Source organism: Hypomesus transpacificus, chromosome 9 (assembly GCF_021917145.1).
Source record: "Hypomesus transpacificus isolate Combined female chromosome 9, fHypTra1, whole genome shotgun sequence".
Classification (NCBI taxonomy): Eukaryota; Metazoa; Chordata; class Actinopteri; order Osmeriformes; family Osmeridae; genus Hypomesus; species Hypomesus transpacificus.
In genome coordinates, this window is record NC_061068.1 from 18,936,529 (window position 1) to 18,955,342 (window position 18,814).

The 18,814-nt window shown below is 43.4% G+C and overlaps 1 protein-coding gene across 2 annotated transcripts; it reads right to left on the reverse strand.

The window, feature by feature from the left end:
• Positions 1 to 82: 82 nt before the first annotated feature.
• Positions 83 to 12,479, reverse strand: pfkfb2b (6-phosphofructo-2-kinase/fructose-2,6-biphosphatase 2b). 2 transcript variants are annotated; one of them, XM_047025514.1, is made up of 16 exons: positions 12,342 to 12,479; positions 11,688 to 11,822; positions 11,008 to 11,133; positions 10,254 to 10,350; positions 9,381 to 9,447; positions 8,138 to 8,212; positions 7,908 to 7,964; positions 7,625 to 7,749; positions 7,049 to 7,256; positions 6,127 to 6,273; positions 5,668 to 5,772; positions 5,290 to 5,419; positions 4,813 to 4,875; positions 4,452 to 4,516; positions 3,259 to 3,441; positions 83 to 1,781 (listed from the first exon to the last, which is right to left on the reverse strand). In XM_047025514.1, the coding sequence occupies exons 2-16, from the start codon at positions 11,764 to 11,766 to the stop codon at positions 1,716 to 1,718; spliced, it is 1,593 nt and encodes a 530-aa protein (XP_046881470.1). In that variant the 5' UTR covers positions 11,767 to 11,822; positions 12,342 to 12,479; the 3' UTR covers positions 83 to 1,715. The 2 variants fall into 2 exon arrangements, with proteins under 2 accessions (XP_046881470.1, XP_046881471.1); XM_047025515.1 differs by lacking the exons at positions 83 to 1,781; positions 3,259 to 3,441 and adding an exon at positions 3,448 to 3,978.
• Positions 12,480 to 18,814: the final 6,335 nt, after the last annotated feature.

Consider the following 18,814-nt stretch of genomic DNA (forward strand, 5'->3'; position numbering starts at 1 on the left):
GCGTACTCAGTGTTTTGACGTATACAGAATGGATTGCCATGGCGAGAATGTTTTTATTTGATATGCTTTTAACGCATTTAAATGGGCACCTAAATACAGATAAATATCAGCAATAGAAAGGAAACAATATCAAAAATCAATTAGGTTCATTGTTAGTTATTCAGAAGACTATTTGACACCAGGAGAGACTATGATACTCTTTAATAGTATAATAGTAGATACACTTTTAAACCACATATGTTGATCTGCTGTTAACAATATTTAAAAAGCACAGTCACCAAACTTATACATTTACACATGGAAATGCAAAGCATGATTGTACCATCTAGGCCATATTACCTTCTCTGGTTGAGAAAACAACTATTGTAAAACACAGCCCATTCACCATATTTCTTTGGAACCTTAAATTCAGAAAAATGACTTTGCATCAGAAAATTCAAAAGCTCAAATATTTGCCAAAAATGTACATCCTCTCACTTTCACAATCATTGATAAAGTGTGCGTCAGTTGACTACATTTAACATAATTCACAATCGTTTGAGTACCAGAATTTGCTTCACAAAACTTTCACAAACTCTGCTCAGTCTTACACATTCTCAGTTTTCAAACGTACAACACCCTGGAATATCAAATATATATTTGACCTGTCTGCTAAAATATTACTGAAAACATCCCATAGAATGTGATACATGACATACCTGTGACAGAACAGGAGAAAAATCCTGTTTGTTTTTGTTTAGGACATCAGTATTACCTACATAAGCCACATTCAATTGCATTCAGAGATAAATATGTTGTCCAGTTGAAGCATGGCCAATGCTTCACTATTACCATGAACTTGGTTCTGTAGGCTGGACTAACTTCTCCCAAAGCAACACTTGTGCATGAGTCTTATTTGGACAATCATTAAGACAGAAACGTGACTTTTCCTTGTTTATAAATGTTCTCTTAACCTCAATATCACTGTTCTCCTAACCTACATATCATTAGCTGCTGCTGACATTAATAATGCAAAGATTAATGTGTATTTTAACAACTATAATATCACTTAGAGATGACTTATAAAGCATTAGGCTGTCTAAAACATACAAAGTACCAATATGAACAAGCTCTATGCTGACCTGCAAAATGACAATATCACAATGCCATATTTGGTTAGTAAGGTGAAGATTCATCGAAGACTGATGGAACTGTTCTACAGTAATAATTGCCACTCACCCATTTGCATTTAATGCGATTAGGATTACACAAAATTAGGATTATTTATCAAGACATTAAGATTTACAACCATATATGATTTCGGTTAGATCGCTAGGAGACAATCAAGAGGAGCTGAACCAAGAATTCCAAATACATGTAATAATGGCAAATAAACATGTAACTTGTAACTCAATATGCCTGCCAAGTCTCTTCTATTCAACAAGTGTAGCTGTGCATTACTGCACAGCTACACATGCAGCATGAAAATACCTCAAAGCATCCACAGAACAGAGAGCGATAAACAGTGCCGCATGTTGATCATGAGCGTCTCTGTATTGGCACACATGTAGGAGGTGTTTTCAGCTAATGTTGCACCACAGAGCATCTAAACAGGCATGCAGGAGATGATGAACAAGGCTGGGAGGAGGAGAGAAGGATGGACAGATGGATGCAGCTCCAGAGCAGACAAACGGAGGGCTGGGCTCGTCTGGTCCAGAGGCTGACATCGCAGTCACTCAGAAGCGGACACAGCCACTCGACTCTGTTGGGCTGTCAAGGTCGATTCCATCACACAGGGACTCCTTGAGTGCAAACAAATATGATGCGTGGTTAGCAGTAATTATAGTTTCAGTGTTATCTCACAATCTCAAAGTGCAGGCAGTATGACAAGCACTAAACAAGGATCTCTATCTCTTAAAGGATAGATTGAAAATGTTACCATATCGTCTCTGAAAATACAATATATTTTCCAGGTATCAATTCAAATTCAATCAAATATTGTTTTTTTTTAACAATGTATGTCCGAGTATGTATATATATATATATATATATATATATATATATATATATATATATATATATTTGTTTGCATAGCCATTATAAGAGATAGTGTGTGAAGTTTGATGCAAGAAGACATTGTCAGGGATCCATCACATAGCCCTACAGTATGTCCATCACCTTGCAGAGTCTAGTGATCAATCAACAGATATCTGCATTAGAAAAACATAGTGGCAATCGAAAAGCCATTGTCACAAGACAACAAAGAGCTTAGGCGCTCTTCATAAAAGTCAAAAGACTGAATGGATGTTATATGTATATGAATTAACCAAGGCATACTCATCAATATAAACTAAATACATGAAACAGATTTTCTTTTTCTTTCTTGTTTTACGATTGTATGATTTGTTATACGGATAGTAAAGAGTCACATGAAAAGTAAAAGGATTTGTCAGCCTGGAATTTCTCCATGATACTCACAAACAACTGTTTCCTATACGAGTCTGTGAAGGAACGGGGAGAGGGAGGGAAAAGGGTGGAAGGAAGGGAGGAAGATAAGAAAGGAGAGGAAGGGGGGGATAAAGAATGAGGGGCAGGTGGGGAGAGAAGGAAGGAGAGGAAGGGAGGGGGAGATGAAAGAAGAGGGAGAAGAGGAGAGGAAGGGAGAGAGAGAAGGAAGGAAGGGAAGGACAGAAAGAGATAGAAATGGGGAGAAGAGCTTGAAGCACTGTACAGACAAAGCCAACATACCCACACCAGCAGAAGTACTTTGAATATGCTTCTCATAGCACTTATGGGTGGACAGGGTTAAAGGATGCCATCCAAAATGTTTTCTATTATTTTTTGCACTGTACGCATATAGCATGTGTGTTTGTGGCTAAGTATGTGTGAAAGAGATGTGTCCTGTATATGTTAAAAAGGTAACCGGTGAAGCCAGACACAGACACAGTGCTGTGCATATTCAAGATGGGGAAACAAGCTGGAGACAACCAGCCTAAGGAGATGCCAAGCCATGCAGGACATACACACACACCCGGGAGAGAAGAACCACCCCACAGGACCATGCCAGAAAGACACTCCACCCTGCTACCACCACAAGCACAGGATTACCAAGAGGATCCAAGGGTGAGGTGAGGGGATGCTAAGGATAGGGAGGGGATTGGCTTTGAAGATGGGAGAGGGAGGGAGGTGGAAGGAGGGGAGGGTGTGTGACAGGGTAGAATTTGGAGTGATTGATTGAGTGACTGATTGATTGAGGTTGCCATTGGTCCCGACACTAACTTGGCTTGGCTGTCCCTCTGGCATCTCGGGGAACTGCAGATCGGACGGGGTGGTTGCCAGGGGCAGCCAGGGGCGGTTGCCAGCACTGTAGAGCCTGGGTCTCTTGACCTGGTCGTGACTGGACAGAGGGGTGTAACTATTCCTCCGGTGCAGAGTGGGAGCGGGTTCCCTCCGCACCTTATCCTGGTTGGAGACGGGGGGAGGGGGGACACCGGAAGAGTTAAAGAGGACACCCCCCCCGACAGATACCACACTGAGGGTACCTCCCTATGGGAACAGCTGAACACAGCCGATAGTAGACAAACAACACCTCTTGGATAATCTACAACAACAGATTCGATTTTAGACAATAAGGGACATGAAACTGGTGATTCTATCCAGCAATAAACAGCCATATCTCTCCACAAAGCACAGACAGACAACACCAACTCTATCAAATATCTATTCCGAGCATAGAGTATGGGGCCTCAGCAACAAATGAATACAGTTGAACCAACAAGGTAGACAATGCACACATATAGAAAATGCTTATCCAAAGGGATGTACAGGGGAGGATTTGAACCTGCAACCTATTGATCTGCAGTCAAACACCATACCGCTGAGCTCCTGCTTCTACACAGCTGACTCATGGAGGGTAACCGGAGGTCAAGGCCATCCGTGTCATCGATGAAGCGAGCAAGAAGTGGGATCAGCCATGATAGCATCCTAGCAGCCAACACACTGACCACTCACTTAATCAGACATAGCATGAGCCAGTTTGATTAAACAGGAAGTTCAAAGAAGTAGATTCTCTGGTTCCTTAGAGTGTGTGTGTGTGTGTGTGTGTGTGTGTGTGTGTGTGTGTGTGTGTGTGTGTGTGTGTGTGTGTGTGTGTGGCACAGCGTGTGTAAACGGAGCGGGGAAGCCAAGATCAGGGTACAAGGTAGCAAAGCTTTGCAGATCGGGAGATCGGATTGCGCAGTCAGTGTGTATCTTGGCAAACAACATCACTCATTTTCACATTAGAGATCACATTAGACTAGATACTAGTATATTAGGCTTTTGGACAAAGTGAGATTTAATTCACAGTAAAGGAAGACAATATATACTGTATCAGACAAATATAGCTCAAAGGTTTTTACTGTAATATGCAAAGTCTTTAGGCTGATATCAATATTAAATATTAATATTAGACGACCATCAGGGGTACTTACAAGAGGGCGGTCCCGATGCGTGTTAACAGCTTCTACATTCAAGTTAAACATCTCCACTTTGCAGCCTGGAGAAAAAACAGTGAGCATATGGATCTAATATGAAAGGGTCACAGGTAGATTCTTCTATGTACAAAGTATCAAGGTCACGTTTAACTTCAAACGCAAAAGAGTTATTTAATCTGAAATGCTTTATTTTCAGGCTTCCAACAGTGCACACGAGTATACTAGAGAATGCAAGACATAAAATAAAATAATCTATGGTATGTAAACGATGTATGGTATTTCTCCAGTATAAAATAGGAAAATATTAAATCACACATATATATATATATATAATATCAACATAAGTGCAGGAGCTTACCATAGGCCACAGGAGTGAGCTTGAGCACAGTGTGCAGAGGACACTTCAGATAAGGGAGGTCATCTACGAGAGAGAACAATGGACTGTGTCTGTGTAAAACACTCTCAGTGTCAACAGTGTGATAATACAGTACCTTCTAGTGGAGGTGAGTTACTACAGTGTTTTCTAGTACAGTACGTTCTAGTAGAGGTGAGTTACTACAGTGTTTTCTAGTACAGTTTGTTCTAGCCGTGGTGTGTTAGTACAGTGTTTTCTAGTACAGTTTGTTATAGCCGTGGTGTGTTAGTATATTATAGAGTCAGATCTAGTTGGCTCAAGGTATTGCATATGATACTATTTAATACTATGTAGTATAGTACATATACAGTATACTATTGCCATTTAAACCATTCTGCATACAATGCACAGAGCCAAATTCAGTATATACTGTGTTTACATTTATTTATACACTGTATAATACTATACAGTTGTGCTCACCTGCATTCTTGTCCAGGAAGTAGGCGAGCAGACAGCGCATGACTGCCTGGTGACAGACGACCAGCACGTTGCCTTGACGCTCCAGCTCCATGATGACTGGCTCCAGACGCTGCACCAGGTCCTGGTAGGACTACAGGAAGAAGGTGGGTGTGTGTTACGTGTGTATCATGTGCCTGTGTGTATAGGCGTGTGTCGGTGTGTATTTATAGGTGGTTATGTGTGTGTGTGTGAGAGAGAGAGAGAGAGAGAGAGAGAGAGAGAGAGAGAGAGAGAGAGAGAGAGAGAGAGAGAGAGAGAGAGAGAGAGAGAGAGAGAGAGAGAGAGAGAGAGAGAGAGAGAGAGAGAGAGAGAGAGAGAGAGAGTTGGTAGCTGGCTCACCTCCCCTCCAGGGTAGCGGTAGTGGTATTTGTCCTGGTCCCTCAGAGCAAACTCCTCTGGGAAGGAGTTCTGGATCATGTCATAGCTCATCTCCTCACACACACCCTGCAGAGGAGCAGAAGACCACTCACTACTACTGTCCCTCTTCATCCGTGGGATAGAACCTGGCCCGTACAAGAGCGCCCCCTACTGCGATTACAGCAACCGCACTTAACTATTTACAGTGCGATTCAGACGACAGCAACATCAACGCCATTTACCATCGCATCTACACGCCCTTACACATCATCATGTGGTGACACTGCAACACCACGCTGCCGTTATACGAGCGCAAGGTCAAAAAGGGGGGCGTGGCTCAGTGGGAGAGCATTTGACTGCAGCTCAAGATGTGGCCTGTTTAAATCCCCCCACTTGTGCGAGGACACTCATTATGAGAGGTGAAAGGTCGTGGTCACAGACTGCGTCAATCTCGTTGAGGATCTTCCACTGCTCGTAGGGCACGGCCAGCTCCTCCGCTGTCTGGATGGTCCTCCTCAGCTGGCTGGTCCACACCTTCAGGTCAGACAGCTGGTGGTCTTCAATGAAGCCACGCAGCAGGTGGGAGAACTGGGAGAGGGGGAGAGACACAGAGAGAGAGAGAGAGAGAGAGAGAGAGAGAGAGAGAGAGAGAGAGAGAGAGAGAGAGAGAGAGAGAGAGAGAGAGAGAGAGAGAGAGAGAGAGAGAGAGAGAGAGAAAGGAATGAGAGAAAGAGAGACAGAGAGAGAGAGCAATGAGAGAGAGAGCAATTAGAGAGAGAGAGCAATGAAAGAGAGAGAGAGAGAGAGAGAGAGAGAGAGAGAGACAAAGAAAGCAATGAGAGAGAGAGAGTGTGTGTGGAGAAAGAGAAAGGGAGAGAGACAGAGAAAGCAATGACAGAGAGACAGAGAAAGCAATGAGAGAGAGAGAGAGAGAGAGAGGAGAGGGAAAGAGAGAGTGTGAGGGAGCGTGCCGTTAGGGAGAGTGATGGAGAGGAAGAAACAAAGAGGGGAAAGAGACAGAGGGAGGGAAAGAGAGAGAAAGAAATAGAAACAGAAAGCGAGAGATAGAGAAATTGAAAAAAGAAAGGGAGAGACAATGAGAGACATAGATAAGGAAAGAAAACAAAGAGGTTCAACAAGAGGAACAACAAGGGAACAAGAGGAAGAGAGAATAAAGGGAGGGGAAGAGAGATGAAGAAAGAAACAAAGATACAGATTGAGAGAAAAAACTATTATCGAACAGTCATCCATAACGTGACTGAAAGGGCCAAGATGAACCTAAAGAGAGAAAGTGTCAGGGGTCATGTGAGGGGACTGACAAACACGGTCTCTCTGAAGGTGTCCGGCGAGAGACCTGTCACACCTGCTTCCCCCGAGGAGAGAGCTCGGAGTCTCCCCCAATCCGCCCCTCGACGTTGTGGCTGCTCTCTCCGTGGCGACACAGGTAGATGGAGTGCGAGTGGACATGGATGTTCATGAGGTAGTAGACAATCTTGCTCTGGATGTAGTCCTGGACCTTGTTCACCAGGAACCTGCGGCCCACGTTCATCACCTTGATGAAGGACAGGTCCCTGAGGAGAGACATTGAGCGTGGAGGGAGGTATAGACCCTGTCTGTCATCCCTCGTCAACTAACTCAGCACTGTATTCCCTATACCCAGGAAGTTGACTTGAGTTGCAGAAGCAGCCCAACTAGCTCCATCTACTGACTAAAATCGTTATTGCAGTACTTCAGAAGGCTTTTTTTCCCTACATGAATGAACTTAGGACATTACTTTGTATTTAATTATTTTTGAAAAGGCTATGATGTTAGCTTTTGGCTCATCCTCAGGCTACAGATTGTTTAGGCCAGTTATTCCCAGCACCCTCAATACAATTATAGTCAATCATGAAGAGGTACAGTTTAAATAAAGGTATAAGCTTGATGTGGGCGTGCTTACTTGTCATATTCGTCAGGGTCGAGGGGCTGGTATGTGACCTTGTAGCACTCTATTCGTTTAAGGAAGTCATCCATCACCCTCTCTCTATGCCTCTCTGGGTAGTCCGGACTCGACACTTTCACCTCCTGTAAACATGGCGATCACGAGACGAATGTTGGCAAACACAAAGAAAGAATCTTACCTAACACACCCAAGGTCACAGTGGAACTATATAAATAGGTAATAGTTTGGCCCCGGGCTCGAGGGTCATAGAAAAGTATTCTGGTCTTGTGGCGGAACATACCAGAATATTAGCAGCGATAACTTCGGGGTCGTCACACACTGACTCCACAAAGAACACCTGTTGGAAAGGGTAAAGGACTGCTCAGACTGCGAGAGCTTCAATGGTGACTCACTTGAGGGCTGGGCACGTGTCTGCTGTCATAGAAGCAGCCGTACAGTGACCTGAGAATACCATCAAATATGATGGATACAACATGCTGATGGAATGGTTTTCTAAGCTCTGTCACATACCTTGAATGCGTTCTCTTTGACAAAGCCATGAATGAGGTCTCTTCTTTCGCGGGTTGTGTTTGTGGCATCAAAGACCTGAATACAGAGATGGAAATGACTAAATAAGATAAACTGTGGATCCTACCTATATGAAGGTTTCTCCGGACATCATTGGATTAATGAAAATTTGAGAGTGAATAATTGGGCTATCGAATGTAAAAAAAAAGATTTTAAAGAGAGATTGAGGGACTAGAGAAAGGCCAGAATCAAAGCCATATTTCCACCACAAATCCCCGAAACTTGTATTTCCCTTTCTTGATTTTTTTTAACCTTGTGTTATCTTCGGGTCATTCTGACCCATCAGTCATTGTGACCCACCGTTGTATTGCGACAACTTTATCGCATACAAAACAAAGTGAAGCTTTGAAAATGCTTTTTATTTGTTTTTGTATTGGGTAAAGTTGTTGCAACACAACGATGGTACAACGATGGTTCGTTGTGACCCAGCACTGCCTTCGGGTCATGTGACCCGAAGGCAGCACAAGGGTTAAGGAACTAGAAGGTTCCTTCACTCCATTGTTAGCACGTTCCCCAGATGATTTGGCTAATTAGTCCACTGACGTGTGTGTCATATATCTATAAATAGAAAATGAAATAGAATCTAAACATATTTTATCACACCTATGACCCTGCCCCAGTATCTGTCCTTTGTGTTCTCCCTGTGTCTGATTGACTGATTGCCTGCACATGTGTTTTGTGTGTGCATTTGGTTTCTTCCCTAGTCAGTCTTTGTCAGTTAAGTTGTCATTTTTGGGTTTCCCTATGTGTGAGTAGTCCTTCGTTTTCCTGATATTTGGTTGAATAAATATGATTTGGTTACTTTGATGTTTCCCACCAGCATCTCCTTGCATCTGGGTCCACCTGCTCTATTACTTTTATTATTTATGGTTAATAAAAATTGGTTGAAATACTCGGCAAGTACTTGACCAATCAAAAAAGGTTCAGTACTTCAAGCCCCACCCAAAAAGTTCATGTATTCAAGAAAATACCACCCCCAGGGAATTAATAGTTCCTCCTTTTACTCCCCGGAACTCAATTTACACCCCAGTCCTGCGGTGGAAACAAGTTCCAGGGGGAAAGTTCTTACTTCCAGGGGGAAAGTTGCTACTGTGGAAATCAGACATAAAATACAGACATCAGAAGTACAGAGAACAACTAGAGAGGAGATACTCAGTAATGAAGGAGGGTGGAAGTGTGGTCTTACAGCGATCTGTCCTCCCTCCTCGTTCAGGTAGGCCTTGACATCCTGCAGGGCCACCAGAGCACACTGTCTGGGGGAGAAGGACACGTCAAGACAGCATTCTGCCTACAGGACATCCTGCCTAGGGATCCAGCCCACACACATCGCTCAACCTGTCACAGCTAGACCTGCGTTTGGCCGCGGATTCCTTCCTTTCCCTTACACGGGTCAGTATGACATCATGCGACACCTACGTGGAGCCTGACTCCGTTCTTGTGACCTCAGCGGCAGAGAGGGGAGGGCCAGTGGTGTGAGAGACGGGTCACGACCCCGCGGTGTTCTGAATGATTGACCTCATACCAGTCTTGACAGAGTGACAGCGGCAGCCTGGATATGTCGGTCAGCCAAACCGTGGTGCGGTCCAGAGTGACAAAGCCAGACAGGCTTACAAGGAAAAGGGTTCCAGCAGAGTGCTTTCCAACAGCCACGGTCGAGTTAATGAGCTCATTCATATTCTGGAGTGTGTTAGGGGGAGAGTGGGTACTTGTGTCTCATCATTTGTGTTTATTTGTGTGCGTGTGTGTGTGTGTATGTGCTCCTACTATCGGTGTGTGTTTCTGTCCGTGGGGAGAGAGAGATTCCCGATTCTGAAACACTGAGTCACTGATGCAGCAGCTTCGTCTGCAGAGTAAACCATGGCCATGTCTGTGTATCTGTCTCTGCAGACAAAACACACTTGAAGTGGATTTGCCTCTATAGTTTGTGGCCGGATCACCATCCAATCAAATGTAGCAACCACATCTCAAGTGTTATCTTCCACTTAAAGGACTTCCTTTCACTGTGTGGCATTTTCACTGTATACCTCGGAACAAACACGCCAAAAAAGGGCCAACTTACTTCCTTATTTTCATAGCCTCCTCGTTATCGTGGCGGAAGAAGTCGTAGGACTTGTAGGCTCGGACGGCCTCTCTCCGGTACACGCCCAGGTTAAACACTGCAACGGCAGCACAGTGAGCATCAGCAGCAGTCCCCAGCACGGAGAAGCAATGTGACCCTGCTCGTATAAGTGTTGACACAGCACAGTGAGGTGAGGGCTACCGACGCACTCCCTCAGATATGCTGGTTCAGGTAGGAGACGTGTCCTTCACTCCAAAGAGGGACTTCTGTAATTAGGATCTTTATAAGTTTGATTTTAGACCTGTTACGTACCTAATTAACGAATGTCCCTTACTTAGTAGGCCACAATATAATGGTGCTTTAACAGCAAATACAGTGGTGGTTTGAAGACTACGTTGTTAGGTTTGAGGCTTGTTTAACAACTTAGTTACGATGGTGTGCCGTGATGTAACATTTCCTAACAGCATGATATCCTGGTATGCAGTGACAGACCAGTAAAGATGTAATAAAGCATAAATAAATCATGTTTTCAAATAGAGTGTAGTGATTACATTGTGATTTTTTTAATAAAATATTCATTCTACAGGCAACGAGCAACAGTAGATAAAATATTGAACATGTGAACATGAATCTGAAAAATAACGATTTTCTATAAACCCACAGACAGATCAAACTTTTAGTGATAAATAATTTCTGTTGGGATATATTGTCATGATGTGCTTTGTCAGAATAACCACTGTGTTTGACCTCTGACCTTTGGTTGGCACTCCTATCCAGTTGAGGTAGCGGGTCAACTTCTTGGACATGTAGGTCTTGCCCCTGGCCGGCAGGCCGATCATTACAATGACCGTGGGGGAGTTGGTCATGTATGAGGCCCACGCTGCACACACACACACACACACCATCACACCCAGACACTTCCATTAGTTTCAAGGGTATTTCTATGGAAATACAAGTTCAATTTTTTATTTGATTACATCATTGACAATTGTCCATACTAAATACATTGTAAATGTAAATACTGTATTAGTGTCTTAGGTTTCAGTGCATGATTCATGATACAAATGATACAGTCCTGAAACTTAATAGGACACTGTATACCACAGTAGCCTGACATTGAGACAAGGAAATGACAGGAGGTGCAATTACTAACAACTCACCATGGGAGCTATGGTTCCAGAAATACACCTAAAAACATGGTATATTCCTCCCACACACATCAAAGAAGAAGCAGATCAAAGTGCATTGGTGAGCATGTTTTGGTCTGCTCCCACTAATGAAGACATAGGAGACTGTGTGTTTGTGTGTGTGTGTGTGGGGGGGGGGGGGGGGGGGGGGGGGGCGGGGAGTAGGAAGACAGTAGACTAGCTTTATCGACCTGAGCTGCGGTCTACAGTACACATAGGAGTCCTGACCAGCCTCACAGGTACTTACAGCATTTCTTCTCGTTCACTCTGGCCTCGGTTTTCTTGGCGTCAGCCGAGCCAGACTCCCTCAGAATGCTTGCTGACATGAGGTTGCACTGTGTCCTGCCAAGTCTCCAAGGAACTCCTGTTCATGGGCACATTGCTGCAGGGGACGTAACAGACCATGGAGGGATTACACCGCATAACGATGGTGTATTCAATTACAATAAACATGTGAAAATCCATCGCACCGCTGACAGTTTCAGAATGGAATCCGACTGACAATGATAAATGTCATAGTGGCACAGTAGTGGCACATATGGAGTTCGTCCAGATAGGAAATCCACATAGCCTAATCGATTTTGTTTAAAAAATATAAATAGTTTTCGAATAAGCCGTAAGCAATCGCGACCTCATCGCCTCGATCTAGCTACCAATGCAGAAAAGAAAGCGTACTTCACGCAGTAGGCTAATTTTAGAAACCAGAGCCGCATTGCTATAATCAAAAACCTAATGAGTAGGCTACAAAAAAATGAATATTCGTATGAATGTAAACAGTACGCTATGCTTATTAATAAGGCAGTCGATGTAGTTGTCTTATACATTAGAAACCTCTGTTCGCCATTACACTGCTTTTATGCAGCCACTAGCCTAGTCTCACATTTCTCTGAAATGTACCTACATTGGATGGAAAGTCTGCAAGACGATGCTCAGTTATCGATCAGTGCATGTGAGTCCGCTTCCACATGCGTCCTCTCTTCCTGCAGCTTCCTAACGCGACCGTCTAGTGTTCAGTCCCTACATGCACTCTATGAACCGATTAGTGATGTGTCGTTCGTGAACGATTCGTTCATTTTGAACGAATCCTTATAAGGACTCGGGGAGTAACGAGTCCTCTCAACGAGTGATTCGTTCATTTCCCGACTCGGTCTTTCTACGAGTCTTTGGATCATTTTTCACGTGACCTGCATAGGCTCTGTAGCTAGAGGAAACGAACGATTCGTTCCTTTCCCGACTCGGTCTTTCTACGAGTCTTTGGATCATTTTTCACGTGACCTGTATAGGCTGTAGCAAGAGGAAACGAACGATTCGTTCCTTTCCCGACTCGGTCCTTTCTACGAGTCTTTGGATCATTTTTCACGTGACCTGTATAGGCTGTAGCAAGAGGAAACGAATGATTAGTTCCTTCCCCGACTCGGTCTTTCTACGAGTCTTTGGATCCTTTTTTCACGTGACCTGCATTGTATTTTTTAGTAGAGGAAACAGTTTCCTTATTCCCTTTCGCGTGGCCGCTGTTTTAGTAAGACGTGAATGAATTATATTCGCTCAAGTCATCATACTGACTGGTTTTGTTATTTTCACTCTACATTTACACTTACAGTTTAGTGCAGTGTTTGACGTGATAATTAAATGCTAGTGTGATAATACATGACCAAATCATACAAACTCATGATACATTATTTTAATGCAGGAATTTATTTTGAAATAGTATTTGCTGGTGCACATGTCATGCACTAACCTACAGTGGACGTATAGGGGCTATACGTCCTTTGCAGTGGACGTATAGCCCCCAACCCCCCCCCCCCCCCCCCCCCCCCCCTCCTGAAATGAACAAATGACTCGAAAAAAGATTCGTTCATTTTACTGAACGAGATTCAAAGAACCGAATCAGTAAAAAGAACCGAACTTCCCATCACTAGAACCGATGTCCCGCTGTCGGTGACGCGAACAGCGGCCGGTGCTTTCCAAATCAAATCAAAAGCGAAGGTGTGGTTCTACGTCACACGTTTCCCCCAGTAGGCTACAAAGTAAAACCATTTAAAATTTGCAACGTAATAATTCGAAATTAAAAACGTGATGATAGATTTACGCTCCTTGCCTCTCTATAGCTGCATAAAATCCCCGATTGTTAACATCTCAATGTAAAACTCAATTTAATGTCATGTTTTAGCAAGATATTGAACTAGCCAATAGAAGAAAAAAACAACCTTAACTCAACAGATAAACAAACAATTGATTCCCGTAGTAGACTACACAGTTAATATGTTACAGGACTGCAGCCTACAGTAGCTTTGTAGTCGACTAAACTCCATCACAAAACACATCGTGAATAAGTTTAATTAGGGTTGTGGTGGTCATTAAAATGTGTTTTCTTCTGAGGTTTTTAACAAGCCAAATCTCACCACATTAAACCTATTTTGTTTATAATGCATGAGTCTCCTACCACACTTTGTAAAACAGCAGAATGAACTTGTAAGAAATTTATTTTTATTCTATGCTTTTGCTGTCTATTCAGGGTGATTTAATGTATTACTGTAATTTATTATGTTCCTTTGATATCACGTTGATATCACATTTTAAACAACTTGCAATTTTTGTTCAACCATCGTAATTCCATCACACATGATGGACATTATGTCACAATGAGCCTTGCAATTATGACGTCATCTATAACTTGAGCTTTAAGTCGAAGTTTCAGGAATTTCAGTTAGATCATGAAAGAGCAGCGTTAGTTTCTCATTACAGATAGCAATAGTTATTTGATTATTTACATTTGAGATCATTGCAATTTATTGGCTTAATGGGTCAGGCCCAAAGTGACCCAGGGGTCTCTACGAAGAGACTTCAAAAAGAGAAAGTGAAAAAAAAAGAGAAGTGGAAAGTCACTTACAAGATTTCTTCACCTATTCTCACTGCTGACTTGTTGTGTTAGACCCATGAAAAGAAAGTCTGCCTCCTCAGCGAAGACAAACGATGATACGGATTCTGGTAAGTGTTTAGGGAGCCCTTGGACAACTAGTTGCCTGATAACAAACAAAATTCACGAAACAGCACTAATTATTATAATCATTTTGTTGTGTTCAAACTATCAGAAAGTGCCCTCTCAGGTGATGGCAGTAGACACCCTCTGATGGAGGTAGAGAAAGTCACGAAGAAGTCAAACAAACGTAAACTGAAGCCTGTGAAACAGATCTTTGGGCAGAGGAGAAAAAGCCCTCTGTCTCCCACAGGAAAAGACAAAGACTGTCCAGTTGAGCAACAAAACCTACTACATCACATCCTTTCTGTGGTTACACCTTATACCTGTTTGATTAAAATAATGCTCCTAAAGGCATAAACATTTTTTCCTTTTCAGTCGAGGCAAAGATCTTCAGACCAGGGCCAAACTCCAGACCACTCACCAAGATCAAGGTTGAATTCTTCAGAGAATGGCCAAGGCAGAAGAACCAGCATTGTAAGCCAACAAAACCTACTAGATTGTATCTCACCATTAATGGATGCTTGTTCATACCAATTCCTTTATCCCCCATCACAATGGAATCGGGGGGGGACAGTATGGATCGGTCTCCATGTGTGCATCAGGTTGTCACACAGTAGTGTGGACTTTAATCCACTAGGGGGCGGTCTGGTCACTGACTGCCTGACCAGTACATCACTGGCGGGGGGACAACATGATTACTGTTTGCTTGTTTCATGTTGGACTGTCATTAAAAACCCCCTCTACTGTCCTCTTGCTCCTCAGGTCATTGAGGAGGAGCTTCTGCTCCCTCTGGTCAGCCCTCTGTCTGGACCACTGGTCCTGTACAGGCCAGTGTGGCTTCCTGTAAGTCTCCTCTGTTTGGGGTTAGTTGTTTGAGAGGGTGCATAGACATATCACTAAGAACATGGGAAAATAGCAATAGCTAGTTATGTCATCGTAACACACTATACTCTAATAATAATATACTCTACACAAATAACGATCTTCCATACAAGTCCTAAGATTCTCGAACTTTCCTCTCTGCCATGAAGGCTCCTTCACCCATGCCGGTTCTCAAACTGACTCATGCTGGGAAGCTGGTACTGAGCATCTTAATATCTCTGGACAATCTGGTAACTATTTCACTCCACATTCCATATTTTTAGTCCATTATTTACTGTCTGAAGATTGAAAAAATAAATAAACTGGCTTAAATCTGTCAGTCACCCTCAACCAAGATGATGTACTTGATTGTCTTAATATCTTCCCTGCCACAGACTTTCTTCATGGCCCCTGTTTGGCCCAAAGAGTTTCCCAAAGTGTACCTCACCCAGGCTGGGAAAATGACTTTGGAGGCCTTGATCCTATCCAGAGGACAGGTAACCTTAGTAACATCGAAATAAACTGAATGAGAAGCCCAAACTATTAGCATCTACACTTATTTGTATGCCACAGCAATAAAATGAAAACCAAAACAGACAGGATTGAAAGGACTGTTTCAAAGGATAGTGTGTTAAATTGCAAGTTAGGGTGACTGTTTGGCTCTTGTTGTGCAGCCTGTCTTGCCTGAGCCGGAGGAGGACACCTCTTCCCTGAATGAGGAGAAATCTAAGAGGTTCCACAAGGAGGAAGTCTTTGAGGACCTACCCCTCATGGATACATGGAACGGCTCGGATTTCAAGAAGACCAGGCGCTATACTGGAAGACTGCAGGTAATTCAGACAACTCTGTCATGTGGACTTTTCTGATTCTGGATTGACCACTACACACACACACACACACACACCTACACACACAATGGTAACGTGGTAGTGTGGAAACGCACTTACTGAGTCAGCCCTGTCTGCGAGTTACAAGCTCTAATCTCAACCTTGGAACAAAGGATGTATTTTCGGTCTGTTGGTATGTTTGGGGTAGGTTCAGCAATTAGGAGACTGAAGTTCAATCCCCAACATGTTGCATTTATATGAAGGGAACCCTCTCTTTACAGACCCTGGAGGAGGTTGAACAGAATATAAGTGTAGTCATGGACAAACTGACCCAACTGTGGTGGAAGAGACAGCTCCACATTGACATTCTGACCCCTGAGGTGAGAGAATACTGAGGACTGAACAGGCCACCAACCAGAGCATCTGGCTGATCCTATGGTTCCTGGAGGAAACTGAATGTATTCCTCTGTGTCTTTTTCAGGGATTGGTGGCCGTGTCGACCATCAAACAGGAAGTCACAGGGGTGCAGGTCAGTCAGCTTCAGCTTCACAGCTTCAGTGTTGACAGCTTGACACAGATTTGGTATCAGTTAGTAATGAACTGATGAGTTCTGTTTTGTCCTCCCTAGTTACTTGATAAACAGATGAGTCACGTGACGTCCCACTGCATCAACATAAGAAAGGAGTTCTTGTATTTTGAGGATGGCCAGGTGCGCGACATTATCCTTGTCGAAATGTCTTGTTCAGTTGAGAGTCATCACCGTTTAATGGTCTACTAAATGTCTAAAGATGTTTTGTGTTTCCTAACCCCAGGAGGTGGACGTAAGGACCACCTTCGAGGGCTTCGCCGAGGCAGCAGGTGAGACGCGGACGACGCGCTGGTCTCGATCCAACACAGAGTCCACCTTCAGTGACCCTCCTCCACCTCGCTCTCCTCACGGCTCTCCTCCTCCCCCGGCTCCTTCTCCCCACTTTGACGACACTCCTCAGGTGGAATGTCTTTACATTTCCATGTGCTTGTACCTCTGCCAGTGATTCCACTGGCCACTGAGTGAAAGGTGCCTTGAGATTGAGACAAATGTTGATTTTTGTGTTGTAGGATATTGAGGAGGACATTGTGGAGGAACCAATTGTGGAGGTTCCCCTAATGCAGTAAGTGCTTTAGGAATACTGGATGAAAATAGTAATGCTACCCTGTGCACAGAATTAAACCTAAAGTGCTTCTTCAGTACATTTCACGATATCAATGAGTATTTCATTTTCTTGATACAGAAGCTATTTTGCCTACAAAGGGACCACAGATTTTGAGGGTAAACTGGCTGCCCTCCGCAATGCCTTTAAGGTAACGAGAAACAGTATTTGTCATGAGTATCTACATTTAACTTCATGTAGATACAGTGTCCTGATGGTTTTCTAATATTTTCCAGGATCTGACCAACACCAACAAGTCCTTTAACTACATTAGCCATGCTGGGCGGATGGTTCTTGGTGTACTGGTTCAGCTTAATGACCAGGTAACTACAGAATTCACAATACCGCGAGAGAAAGAGAGAGGGCAATCAGTCTTAGTGTTTTGTAGTCAATAAGAAGTTTGAAGAGTGAGTTTTATTACGTTTCTGTTTTGAGGATGTGAGGGACTTTCAGCAAGCCTATGACCGCCTGGTCTCCTTCATCAATGAGCCAGGAAACAGACAGGATATGATGGAGGAAATTAGCCGATCAGGAGTAGGTGTAGCCAGACAGCCGATCAGATTCCAGTCATTCCATAGCAATGAATGAGGTTATGATGTAGGTTGATCTTTTTGTCATCTTGTGTCACACTGTTCTGTAAAATGTGTACTTGATTGATTTCAGATCACCCAAATCAATTTCCTTGATTTGTTCTTTGAAATGATCCTGCTCGGCCTTTTGGAGGGCAAGACAGTCCATGCTGCCCCAGTAAGAGACACAAACATAATAGTGTAATCTTATTGGCTGGTCCAACCCACCATTCTGTAGTCTTATTGTTATGTTGACTGTGTCTCATCTCTCATGTCTCTCTACTGCTACTCCAGAGGCCCAATGGATTCCTCCATCTGCTCTTTGGGGTCATTCTGTCCATCAGACCACCAGGGCAGAGCTGGAATCAGAGATCTGAGAACTTTTTCTTAAAAATCAAGGTGCAGTCTCTTTCTCTCTGTCTCACACTCTCTCTTTCTCTCCCCTTCATACACTCTACATGGAGTGTTCACTGTCTTTGTAGATTTACAGTACTAAATGTTATGGATGTCTCAATGTGTTCTCAGAGCCAGATGCAGTCTTGGATGGACGCCATTTTTTATTTTGAGCACCATCTATATGGATGTCCCGAGATTCTGTCTGGAGAAGTCCTTGGGAACCTAGAAATGCAGGTGGAGTTCCTTTTGGCGTCCTTGGAATAGCAAGGTGTCACATTCTACAGCTCCAGAACATAACAACAGACGGGTCTAGAGCTAATACCATCGTGGTCTGCATGAATAAAAAATACACGGAACACATGGTCTGTGCCTTTTTGTGGATAGTAGTTATCAAAGTAAATGAAAATCACATCAGAACTTAGATCAGCCCGAAAATAGTGTATTTTAGGTACCTCAGCGATGTGTATGATTGTTTAATACCTGCAACAACAGTGTGCATGGAGGCCTCAATTGTTCAATGAAAGATGGCAGACAAAACTATATGTGCAAAA